This window comes from Cercospora beticola, chromosome 4, assembly GCF_033473495.1.
Source record: "Cercospora beticola chromosome 4, complete sequence".
Classification (NCBI taxonomy): domain Eukaryota; kingdom Fungi; phylum Ascomycota; class Dothideomycetes; order Mycosphaerellales; family Mycosphaerellaceae; genus Cercospora; species Cercospora beticola.
In genome coordinates this window covers 3,913,958-3,926,237 of record NC_088938.1, presented here as the reverse complement: position 1 = coordinate 3,926,237, position 12,280 = coordinate 3,913,958, and the positions used below count along the sequence as shown (strand labels likewise).

Sequence of the window (12,280 nt, the reverse complement as noted above, 5' to 3'; positions counted from 1 at the left end):
ACGTGCATTGTTAGCGTGCATTGTTGCTGCATGGTTAGATGAAGGCATTGCCTGCGAAGAGTCGTGCGCGCATGTGGTGCGGAGACTGAGGGGTCGACGAGACATTCGTGAGGAGGTGCAGTTCGTGTGTGAGTCGGCTGCTGTGGCACAGCAAGACGCTGTGTGACTGCAGTGTCTTTGGCTGCTTGGAAGCGATGCGCCCATCATTTTCGTAGTGCTCATCATACTGCAATGTGGGTCTGCCAAGAGGTGGAGCGTGTCGGATCTTGCACACACATACTCCAAGCAGCAGTGTTATCAAAGGTCGTCGAGATCCGTGCTGCGGCGAGAAATGGCCGTGCCTGGAAGGATTGCGCTATTGCTGTGGCAGGATCAGTAGCGTATACAGCAGGTGCAAAAGTAGGGTTATCAGGAGAGTGGATACGCAGGAATGAGGTCTCAGGGTTCGGTCTTCTGCAGGGATGCTTCAAGCCGGGACTTTGTAATCGTTCAGGCGGATTTTGCGGTACGATGCTCTTGCACGCTACAAAGCTGTCGAGATCGTACCAGAGCGCAGCGAGGGCTGGAGCAGTATAGCAGCGACGGTGTGCGGTGCGGAGAAAGAATTCCAAGCACCCGGTCGTGTTGGCAGCGCGCGCGGACTAGCGTCATGCTCGGGGGCGTGCGCAGTTGATCACGGTGGGGAAAATGTCTTGGAGGTAGTGTCGTGCAATTAATCTCGAGCCGCGCAAGTCGCACATGATGACGAGAAGAAGGCGCAAAGTGATGGCGACGCGGGTGATGCAGCGCAGACAGAGGCTTCCTGCAGCCAAAGCCGGGATGCCGGTACTCGCGCACTGTGGTGGAGGGCGATGAACTGACAGATGGAGACCCTGCTCCTGTTCCTCACCGCGTTTCGGACGATGCAACGCAGATGAATGGCTCCCACCGCACTTGCATTTCGGCTTCGTGCTGTGTCTCTTGCCGTGCCTGGTTCAGCGTCTCCCACCGTCGCCGGTGAGCCACGGCGGGCAGACGCAGGGCAGCAACGTTCGTCAGACCACCGCACCGTGGGACACTTGGTGTGAAGAAAGGGTGAAGTGGTCGTCGTCCATTTCGCGGCCGTCTCGTCGGCGTTGTGAGCGTGAGCGTGAGCTGATGTCCCGGACGAGACCGAGAGCGCGGAGTGTGCTGCGCGCAGGGATCTTCTCGCTCGCGCTTTCCTGTCCAATCATCGACCCCAGCTGCAGCTGCTCTACGAGGACGCAGGATCAGATTTTCTCCCACGTGGCAGGCCGCTGCAGGAACCACATTTACGACCTGGAATTCGGGATCCTGGCTCCCGAGATGTCGACAATGTCAATCCCAATGCGGTCGTCCCCTCACTCGTCCCGTGGTGACTGCGCGTTCGTCCTGCGGCGTCGCAGATACTTCTGCCAGTTGACGCCCAGTGAAAGCCGTGAAGAGATGCGACGTCCGGAAGGGGTTGGACCAGAGTTGTGAGGCTTCCACGCGTTCTAGTTGGTGCCCGCCCGCAGCCTGCTCTGGATCCACTCTGGCGGAGAGCCCAAAACATCAGCCCTGCGGCCGCTCCGGCGAGCTGTGATGGTGTTACCTACGCGTGAGCAAGCCACCCTCCACCTGCGGCTGCCTCGCGTACCTTCCGTCCTATTGCGCGCCTTTGCTCGAGCCACCACTTCACTAGACTCGCGACGCTAGTCTCGCCTTTATTCCTGGATGTGCGAATTTCGCACGGTTATGAGCGTTGGAGAAGAGCATTAGCGAGCCACGTACCTGTATAGCAACGCCAGCCAACCTACCTGCTGATCATCCGACCTGGGCCCAATGTGCACACGCCATACCCTCTGCAGCTCCCGGCCGTCTGGACACGCCTGACATCTATATGTAACCTCTTCCTACCCGTCCTGCTGGCACACAGCCTTTCGATCTCCACCACACGACTCCGACACACGATTGAGTCGTCATCAGCTTGCACCACTGCCACCGCACAACCCACGACCAAGACATCACGAGTCAAGAACCACCACGTCGCCTCCCCACAATCTTACGCAAAACTGGAGCACATCCTCAATGGATCATCTCTGTCCGAGGTCTTCATTCCCACTAGCACCATGCCTGTCGTGCCTTTCTCAGACAGTGCCTTCGGCTCCACCAACTCCTCCGCCAATGCGAGCGCCGTCCAACAAGACCACGCACACCCGCTTCGATCACACCGTTCCGCAGCGGACCTCCTGGCCGAACGGCTTCAAAGCTCTCACATCGCGCCGCAGCAGCAGCCGGACAGCGTCAAGCCGGCAACGCAACTCCTCGGCCGAGCCCGTCGTTCGGGATCAGGCTCCCCTTCACACCACAGAAGATCACTTGCGCGAACTTCCATCGACACCTCGCAATTCCAAGTCCAGACAACTTCTCCCAGCTCGCTTTCAAGGGGATTTCCGACGAGATTCCGCGACGATCCCGCTCAATCATCTGCCTCAACACCGTCATCACTGAATGACAATCTCTTATCACCGACATCAACCACAAGGGACTACCCAATCATTCCCACACGACCCCCACTCAGACCGACTGTCAGTTTCGGCGCCATTTCACATCATTCCTACGACTCTTCAAGCCCAATCACAGCAACGAAATCTCTACAAGAATCTGCCATGTTCTACGAGAAGCGAGCTAGCATCGAAGCTCGCGAAATCAAGAAACCTGCCCTGAGCCGCAAGATGCATCACTGCCTCTCTTGCTGCTTCGGCCAAACAGACCCTCCAAGTCCTTGACATCCTACCTCGACCACTCACTACTCATTTCCTTTTGACTACAACTCTGGCGTTCAGCGACATCAACATCATTTATTTGACAAAAATCAATCGATTCAGCGACGGTGTTTGGGAGTAGCAAGCGACTGCCGCAAGGCAAATCCTGCAAAATTGCACATAAGATTCGCTCTGCTACGTGGACAGTTTGGGAAGGCATTAATCTGGACAATCAAACATGTTTCGGTGTCTGTGTGTAAGAATAACGAGAGTAACAAGATATCCCCGGCGGGCTTTATTATTAGATGATGCGATGTCGGTGGGCATTGAACAATATGTGGCGATGTAAGATAGATAAGTTGTTGATGCATTCATGGATGAATGCTGAATGGGGCTGGTTACCCGAATGGGATGTATGAATTGAGAAAGGATCTTTGACTGTCACTCACACACTCTCCTCTCGATTGATTACGGTCGCCTTTGACAAACCAGTACCCTGCAGGAGAGACTCATTGTCTCGCATATTCGGTTACGTCCTGACTACACGGCTGCATTGCGCATGGACAGTGCCGCCAACCGCTGAAGCTGTGCTTAGACCTAAAAACCCTGATGATGATCAACGAAGTGTGAAATATTACGCCACAACGGTTTCTCTGGGCAAGAACCATAGAACGTTGCCCGTTCTTTTTCGCGGAAACCAAGATTCCGGGATGATGACCGTTGAGACATCTGGAACAACGGATTGCAATTGCAATTCTGCAATTCCCTTTTTGATGAGCCGGGTAGGAAGTTGACTGCCGCGGTATTAGAGGGTGGTGGTCGAGACTGTTCGATAAAATCACATCCATTTGGCCAGCTCTACACGTTCGTTCTCGCCGGCAGCCAGGGAGGTAAATGAGTTGCACGCCTTCAAACACTGCGTGGACTGTTAGAAGATGGGCTCACGCACGTCTTCGCTCCACCATCCACCGAATCAGTCAAGGTATTCGGTAGACCGAAAGCAAGCAAGGCAAACAATCAAAAGATCGCGAGTGACAGGATTGTCACTGTCTTCAAATTTTCCCATTTTTGATGTCCACAGCTATTTCAACCCCCTTCTCCTTCCCTACACCTAAATCTCCTCCTCATAATCCTCATCAAGCAACGGCGACCTCACCTTAAGTATGACCCTCTTATACCTCCTAATCGGCGGCTCCCCACTCCCCCTAACCTCAAAAATCACATGATACTGCTGACAAGTTTTTTGAATCCCCAACCCAACATTCGCATCCGCTTGTACAGGAATACAAGCTTCTTCTGCGCTTGGCATTTGCACACTCGCGACTTTTCCTCCCTCCGATAACGTAAAATTCAAAGTCGGAATATGTTGCACTCCCGTGTCCATTGTTGCGGAGGGTTCTTTGTACTGCCACCAGGAATATTCGAGGCCGTTGGAGTGGCCTGAGAGACCTTCGTCGGGGTCGTAGGTGGAGGCGCCGGAGAGGGTTACTGTCTCGAGGGGGGACACGGTGTAGGAGATGTGGTTGCTGCCGCAGGAGTTGTTGACTGAGACGACTGGAGGGTGGGAGCCGGAGGAGTAGTTTGATTGGATTGTCCATTGAACTCGAGCGGACATTTCGTCTTGGTAGGCTTGTCGCCAGCGCCAGATTGTGGCTTGGGTGGTTGTGTGGGTTTTGTTGTCGATGCCGAGGACCTGCAATTGGAATCAGAAGGTCTGTTCCTCACACAGAAAAAAAAAAGCTGGCGAGGGCTCGGTATTGAGCTGACTTACAGTATCCTCCGTGTTAGCATACTGCAACGTCTGCCGACTCGGATCCACCAAATCATATCTTCCACCCCAGCCTCCCCATTCTGGATGATCTTCAGGACCACCATTGATACCATTGACCATGGTGTGCAGGAAAGTCGGAGTATCACCTTCCATCGAGTATCTGATATCAGGATAATACGGCCCTAGAGGACCAATCTGGAAATTCTTGGTCGAGTACTCCTGATTCGTGAGGCTGGTGTCTGATCCTACTCCACCAGAGAACCCTGTCCAAGTCGCTTCTTGATAGACATTGAATCCATGAATCGAAGCAATATAGTGTAGGCGAGGAAAGTTGATTCGGATCCAAGGTCCTGCGTTGTCTTGATCGCTGATGGTGTAGAGGCGAAGCTTACTGACGAATTCGTCTGTTTGTTGAGGTTTGCGTGTTGAGCGGACGTATTTCAGAGCTTCTGCGAGGGTCTGTACGCCTCCCCAGCCTCCGACGTGAAGGATCTCGTCTTTGGGAAGGTCATCGACTACGTCGATCAAATGCTTGGCGCCTTCCGAAAGTGTCTTCTCCTTGAACACATCCGTGCCATAGACGGGATGTCCTGCTTTGACGATCGATTCGAGGTATGCTTTCGTTGGGAATTCGCCATCGGAGTGAAGATTCAGCTTGTCGAGAACCTGGTCCCAGACATTTGTCGTGTTCAAAATCGCTTCTGGTCGTACTGTGCTGTTGAGCCAGTATGATGTCGTGGCCACGATTCCGGTGATGTTGTATTGGTCACTGTGCAGCAAAAGCCGCACAAGCGACATGGAATCATCGGGCTCATTCGTGATGTCTGTTAGAACAAAGATTTGTGGCTTCTTGTCGATAGTAATTGCCGGAGGACATTTTTCTGTTTCGTTAGTCGTGCTTGCTACCAGACTTGTTGCCAAGCCCAGCAGGCACAACGTACACTTGAACATGACGATCCCGTGAACCTGAACCGAATTCGCATGACTATTTTCTGGCGTTGGCCACTATTTATTGGTGCCTCTCGGTACACGGTGGAGTGTCCTCCGATAGCGTCGATCAATGACGAAGTGAGGAGGCGTGTTTTCGGCAAATCTCAGGCAGCTCTGCTTAGTCTTGCTAATGCTATGGGGCGAACTGCGGAGACCCCACGAAGCCTCCAATGATTGCCTGTTTTGGTAAAAAGAGCGTGTCTTCCACGCGACTGCTACTGCCGGGCCCAAGGTTCTGCCGATCGTATTACCATATTGTATGGTGAGAACGGTACTGTATTCGGCAGTCCTCCAACGACAGAAATTGCCAGGAACACGATGTGTCTCTGGCCAAGATCGTGCCATTCGTCTATGGCTGCGTGTTCATTGTTGCCTCAGAGCCATCATTTCTCTCTGCACTTCCAACTTACGCACCTCAATGAGATTTTTGTCGATATTCAACTGCTTGAGCTCCAATTGAAGTTTATGCATCGTCCGACTCTTTTCCACCTTTGAGAGCTTCGTTGGCAATGATCGCCCTGGAATCTTGTGCTTCGTCACCCTGTTATTGTCGGTCGTGGGTGTGATGCGGCGTCTCTTGTGTTCCGACTCCTTCTTGAGGATGATTTCTTCGTCATCTTGGTCGCTAGTCATACGAGATGCCTGCGGTGCTGGTGATGGGGATCGGGAGACTGATGGTGACGGGCTTCTCTTCCGCTTTGAAGACAATTCCCTCTCCTGTGCCAGCTTCGCGACTTTCTTTGCCTTCTTCTCTTCCTTTCGCGCTTTCCGCTCAAGATGGCTTCGAAGCGGTTCGTCCAGGTTCGCGGACTCAGATTTGCTGGGCTTTTTTGCGTCGCGCCTCGTTGTATTGATGCTTTCGTCGGAACTCTCTGCGGTTTCCTCTGCTATCGCTGCTCTCTTCCGCCGTTTCTCTTCGATCTTTTGCTGTCGCCGTTTCTCGACTACTTCTTCGTCTCCGTGGCTAAGCGACTTCTTCTTGTTGGCAAGTTTCCCTGCGTTCGCAGCCTTGTTGTAGGCCATCTTGTCCTCACAGCTTTGCTGTGTGCCGTCTGTGTTGTGTTGTTGCGTCTTGTGCCACGAGAGTCGCAATTTTGACGAAGATGTTTGACCTCTCAAGCTTCATGTTTGCTGCAGCTGTATTTTCACTTCAGAACACGCGCAATCTCCGCGCCACGTAGGCACCCAGCCACCTTTCCGTGGATTTGATTGTCAGTCCTCACTTCACTTCCGTACTCCGATGTGCTCAGCTGCATGACAGTATTGAAGAGTCAACCTAATGCTACCAATGAGCGATGTGAGCCCATGCTTCCATTTCCAAAATGTGAAATTTGTATGCCAGAACCCACTCTCAGACAATCAGACAATCCAAGTGTTAGCTCAAGACCTATTCCAACTCAGCGAGGCCTTGTCGGCCATCGAACGGGTAATCTGTGGTGCACTTATGCATCGTCTGTGTATCGAGATAGATTCACTCTGGCCCAGGAGCCATAAGTCTGGCTACTCCGTCCAGCTTCTGCAGCACGATTTGCTTCTTGTCAATCTCCAATGGTTGCACTCCTAGCCGTAGCTTCTACTTCTGCTGATCTTTGTTGACTTGTGACATTCTTGGCCGCAATCTTCCAAGCTGAATCTCGGGAAAATCTGAGGTGTTTGGTGGTGGCATCGTCTTCTGGCCTTCTTTGCGAGCTCGTGTCTGCTTCGGTGGCAATGGCGTCCGCTGGGAGCTCTGCTGTTGGAGGGGCTTCGGAGTTACAGCAGTTCGAGTGCTGAGCGGGCTGGAGCGAGGCTCAGATTTGAAGATGATCTCCTCATCGTCTTGATCGTAGAAGGGAGCAGGCGAGGTCGGCAATGTCTCTTCTTTGGCAGTTGGTGTTCTTCTTGGGTCGTTGTGCGCTGTGCGCTTCACTCCTTCTGCTTCTGCTTCGCGGGCCCCTCTCTCCCTCAATGGCGTTCGCGCCGTCTCCTGCCCAGCAGCCTCGAAGAGTGGTTCATCGAGACTCTCTGTTGGCGCTGTTCCGTGTCCTCTCCTATTCATCGTCGCACTCCATTCCAGCTCCTGTTCAATCTCCTTGTCCAGCGCTGCATTCTCCTGCAAATCCCTCTTGATCTCCTTTATGAGCTTCAGCCTCTCCTGCTCATCGGTGCGATACCCTCTCAAGAACCTCCTCATAAAGAGAGCTGCCTTCGCATCTGCCGCAGTGGCGCGCTTCATCTTCTTTGGGCGGCGTTGCGCCTGTATGTCAATCTTCTATGTTTATTGTGTCGTTCAACTCCGAGCACCGTGCGGGCATGTCTGAAGTTTAGAGCTTTGTTTGCTCTCGCGCCGCTTTCAGTCTAGAGTCCTCAGCTTCGCACAACCCGAGGCACTGGCTCACTCAGTTGCGCGTTGTAAATGTGAGCGCACAACTTGGCCGCGATCCCCGTCCGCAAAACTTGATCGTCGCGTTGAGACATCGCGAGGCTGGCGTGGATTACTACTAAGATCAGCGGAACGAATTGGAAGAGGGTACCTTGTACGGTCGTCTGCACCGTTGGAGACCAATGTCATATGAGCTATGTCTCAACTAATCGGGTAGCAGCTGTTTGCTTGTGATGAGCCATTGCACATGAACTCCATGCACTAAAGGAGGTGACTTACTGCAATGTCCCATGTTTCGTGCCCTGTACTCCTCGCCTCGCTACTCTCGCACTTCAGAGACTTAGTCTTTGTCGATCTATCTACAACTCCCCACAATCTTCCTGCACCATTCGCAAAGTCTCGTCGCCCTCCTCCCACCACTTGTCCAGGACTTTTAGCCCCCGACGCGCCATGCCTGCATCTCGATTCCGATAGACCGAGTCGATGTACCGCACATCAGGCGGCGAAAGCAAGAAGCGTTTCGGTCCGTTGTGAAACTCTTCGTAGCTCATGCCCTGATACTGCTCCGTCACATTATTTGCCAGCCGCTCTCGGACAGCGTGCATAGACTTCTTCAGATACAGACCTGCTTTGACCTCGGCTCTGGATTTGCCACCTTTGACGAGCGGGTCGACTTTGAACCAGACGAGAGTCGAATTCGAGATGACGGCTTCAGTTATGTTCAGCAGATCTTCGCAGGTCATGGGAGTGTAGCCGATGTTGAGATATCGCAGTCCTGTGCCGGTGCTACAAGTGACCAAGTCTTGTAGAGATTTGGCGAACTCTTCGCCATCGAGCCAGTTGAAGCGCACGTGCAAGTCCTCAGTTGCGTAGGACTGCCCGATATCAACTGTCTGTAGAGTCGGATGTCCCTTGACAGCTTCGAGAAGTTTGGCAGTAGTTGGGCCTGTGAGTCCGCAGGATTGCAGGGCGAGACGCTGCAAGGTATGAGACTCTTGCACACCATCAGCTAGGAGTGCAACAGCTTCGCCAATGGGGTTGCAGGAAAGGTACAACGATTCGAGCTCGCTATGCTTCAGGTACTTGCCGATCTCAGTCAACGCTTCGGCACCGATGCCCGAAGCATTGAGGTAGACGTGTCGAAGCGCGATCGTCTTTTCATGACGATTCAGCAAGTTGAATAAATTTGCTACTCCTTCGTTTCCCAGGTTCGTCTGATCCAAGTCTAGAGTCCGTAACACAGGTGATGATGTGCAAAGCCGCGCAAGTGCCTCTGCAGAGTCCGCACCAAGAGGATTGCGCTTGAGCCATACATTCGTGATGACGAGAGACTTGATCATGGCTTCAACAAGTGCTTCGAGACCGCGTTTATCGATGCAATTGCCTGCGAGATACCATGTCTCGTATTGATCAGGGCGCTCTTCGATGAATTTGGCAATCTCACGCGCGCCTTGCGGGCCGACGATGTTATTGCCCAGAAGGAAGTGTTTGCCGCTGGCGTAAGATCGAAGCGCGTTCATCAGATCGCCAATGTTCGGTGGCCCAGTAACCATCTTGCACAAGTCAATTCGGCCGTCATTGTAGGCCACGCCTTTGGAGAACTCGAGCAGTTCAACTTCCTCATGACCGGGCTCATGCGCGACTTCGGGCTTCTCGCCAGTGGCATTGCCGCGGAGGTATTCGAAGAATGGCGCAAGAGATGCTTTGTCGCTGATTTGGACCGGCATGGGCAGTGATGGTGGTCCAGCATATGAGAGGGGGTCGGAAAGTGGCTGCCATGGACCTTGACTGGTAATGCGGTCTGCCCATCTCTTCGATGTAGACTCCGTGGCCTCGAGATTGGAGACTTCTTCGGTCGGCGATGCCATGATGGGCTTAGCACTGCTTCGTTTTAGGTGTTTGATGAAGTCAACTGACAAGTGGACGCTGAAGGAAAGATGATGCCGCTTTTGAGTAACGAGCGATTGTGGCTAGACAGCAATTTGTGATGACTCCTGTCCTGAGTCACCCAGTCTGGCGGAAATGGTTAATGCTGTGGACCTAGTATGCTTCGACATGTGAAGGTTTTAATCGATACCAGGACCCACAAGGCTGATGTGAAGCATGCGCATGCAGTTCAGTGCCTTCCTGCGTCTTGTGCTGCTACTCTCTAGAAACTCCTGGCATCCGAATTGTCTCGCAACTACAGTTTCCTCCTATCATGCCTATGTTTGTGCTTTGCCCTTGGAGTCATAGTGTCATTTTCCACCGGTAGTGCTGAGGCTGTAAAAACATGCCGAGCTCGAATTTGCCAAGGTATGTTGTTTCCAGCTCCCCGAAGAGAAGGACCGACGCGCACACGCCATGACAGTGTTGTCTGGCCGGCCTGGTGGCAATCGAGGAGAAGTCTTGCCGGATGATGTGAAGTGGTGCAGGTGAGAGAATTGGCAGGAAGAGACGAGGTCTCGTCACGTCTTGTCAAGTGGGGAGCTCCTGTACGAACGCCATTGATCCGAGGATGTGTGGCTATACAAACACGTCTCGAACCGCTCCGGACCGCCAACAACCACAGTCCTACCCGTACATCCTTTCGTGTTTCGCTATAGCTCGATGCGTACCACACACAGATACAGTACGCTAGCATTGGTTCCAGCTCAGTGCGACACGCCACCATGTCCGTCTTATCGAGCTCCGTGAAGCTCCCGACCACGAGAAACGCCCTACTATCACTCCCGCCTTCAATACGATCCGCAGTATACGCAGCCGCTCAGACACGATGGCAGTCTACGATACAGCCCAAAGAGCACCCGCGAACAGCCATCTTCTTCCCCGGGCAAGGTGTACAACGCGTGGGCATGACAGCGGACTGGATAGAGGCATTTCCTCGAACAGTCAAGCCTCTGTTAGAGCAGATGGATGAGACACTGAAGCAGCCTCTGTCGAGGATTATAGAAGAGGGGCCGAACAGTAAATTGACAGCGACGGAGAATGCACAGCCGGCGATTATGTGGACATCATTGATTGTGCTGCGAGTGCTGGAGCAGGAATTTGGCTTCAAACTTACTGATCGCGTGGATGTGACCCTGGGTCATTCACTGGGCGAGTTCGCTGCGCTGGTCGCAGGCGGCTATCTACGTGATCTGGACGCGCTCAAGCTGGTGAGACGAAGAGCAGAGAGCATGGCGAAGTGCAGCAAGGAAGCGAAAGAGGAGGTGGGCATGATTGCACTGGTATGCGAGGCAGATCGATTGCAAGGCATGGTGGAAGCTATACACAGCTTCCTGGGACACACATCAGAAGGCGCGAAGACGGACAGTCATTCGGACACCGATCTGCCACCTGTACAACAGGTCCTGATCGCGAACGTCAACTCAAAGAACCAGATCGTGCTGTCTGGTGGCATTAAGAGAATCAACGAATTGATGACACATCTTAGGCAGTTCGGAGGACACGATCCCAGAGCTGTGCGGCTGAGCTCTGACAGCCCTTTCCACAGCCCGCTCATGAAGCCGGCAGCGGAGCTCATGAAGAAGCTCCTGTATCAGCCTTCGCCTACACACAAAGACCAGGACTTCGTTGTATGGCCGGGCTTGATGCCTTGCATCAGCAATGTGTCTGCTAGGCCCTTTCAGAACAAGGACCAGCTCAAGGATCTGCTTGCAAGGCAGTGTGTGGAAACTGTTCTCTGGCATGACAGCATTGTGTACCTGCATCAAGAGGAGAAGGTCAAACGATGGATAGGAATTGGGCCTGGCAAAGTTGGTCGCAACTTGGTAAGTGCATGGTGTGGTGGTCGTTCGCTTCCACCAGCAAGCTAACATTCGTGCAGGTCGGCAAGGAAGTCGGTATGCGCGGCGCTGTTCGTGGCGGGGGAGTGTGGGGAGTCACCTCACCCAAGGAGATTGAGGAGTTTCTCCGCGACTTCGATTCGACCGAGAACATGCAGGAGGAGTAGGATCCGTGAGCGGCTCTGGTTTACCATACTAATGCCACCTCACAAAGTCAGCATAGATGCGGTCAGTCAACGATCGAGCACAGATGCTCTTCTGGCCACAGAAACGATCGTTGATGAGAGGTTGGGAGTCCAAGGTTCATGCACACAGCAGTGCATCTGGACGGAAGCAAAGAACGTGGCTCCACAGACCACGGCTTGTGTCGAAGACTTTTCTAGGCGGAGTTGCGATGTACAGCCAAGACACAACGCGCAGCGAGAGTAGTCAATACCGCCTGTCATGGCACAGATTGTCGGCGGCCTCTGCGGACTCGGAGTCTCGCATCAACTTCCTCATTTTCCCGAATGCAGTTCGTGAATTCGCGCTGGCAGATGGAGCCCGCGTTCTCTCATCCCACATCCGCCGATCTCGGGCTCATCAAGCATCGATGGAGCAGAAAGCTTGGCTTCCCTGCATTGCGACGCCGGCGCTCCCTGGT

General features: G+C 53.3%; 6 protein-coding genes across 6 annotated transcripts; 2 read left to right on the top strand and 4 right to left on the bottom strand.

The window, feature by feature from the left end:
* Positions 1-2,166: 2,166 nt before the first annotated feature.
* Positions 2,167-2,493, top strand: RHO25_007144 (uncharacterized protein; the record flags this gene model as incomplete). The annotated part of the gene is made up of 1 exon (XM_065602903.1): positions 2,167-2,493. One exon carries the CDS (start codon positions 2,167-2,169, stop codon positions 2,491-2,493), a length of 327 nt encoding a protein of 108 aa, XP_065458975.1.
* A 1,365-nt stretch (positions 2,494-3,858) lies between these two features.
* On the bottom strand, positions 3,859-5,469 carry RHO25_007143 (uncharacterized protein; the record flags this gene model as incomplete). Its single annotated transcript, XM_023597913.2, has 2 exons — positions 3,859-4,440; positions 4,519-5,469. The coding sequence occupies 2 exons, from the start codon at positions 5,467-5,469 to the stop codon at positions 3,859-3,861; spliced, it is 1,533 nt and encodes a 510-aa protein (XP_023451996.1).
* A 402-nt stretch (positions 5,470-5,871) lies between these two features.
* Positions 5,872-6,531, bottom strand: RHO25_007142 (uncharacterized protein; the record flags this gene model as incomplete). The annotated part of the gene is made up of 1 exon (XM_065602902.1): positions 5,872-6,531. The coding sequence occupies one exon, from the start codon at positions 6,529-6,531 to the stop codon at positions 5,872-5,874; it is 660 nt and encodes a 219-aa protein (XP_065458974.1).
* Positions 6,532-7,081: 550 nt separating this feature from the next.
* On the bottom strand, positions 7,082-7,723 carry RHO25_007141 (uncharacterized protein; the record flags this gene model as incomplete). Its single annotated transcript, XM_023597912.2, has 1 exon — positions 7,082-7,723. The coding sequence occupies one exon, from the start codon at positions 7,721-7,723 to the stop codon at positions 7,082-7,084; it is 642 nt and encodes a 213-aa protein (XP_023451855.1).
* A 506-nt stretch (positions 7,724-8,229) lies between these two features.
* Positions 8,230-9,738, bottom strand: RHO25_007140 (uncharacterized protein; the record flags this gene model as incomplete). Its single annotated transcript, XM_023597911.2, has 1 exon — positions 8,230-9,738. One exon carries the CDS (start codon positions 9,736-9,738, stop codon positions 8,230-8,232), a length of 1,509 nt encoding a protein of 502 aa, XP_023451856.1.
* A 783-nt stretch (positions 9,739-10,521) lies between these two features.
* Positions 10,522-11,804, top strand: RHO25_007139 (uncharacterized protein; the record flags this gene model as incomplete). Its single annotated transcript, XM_023597910.2, has 2 exons — positions 10,522-11,622; positions 11,679-11,804. 2 exons carry the CDS (start codon positions 10,522-10,524, stop codon positions 11,802-11,804), a joined length of 1,227 nt encoding a protein of 408 aa, XP_023451853.1.
* Between the last annotated feature and the right edge of the window lie 476 nt (positions 11,805-12,280).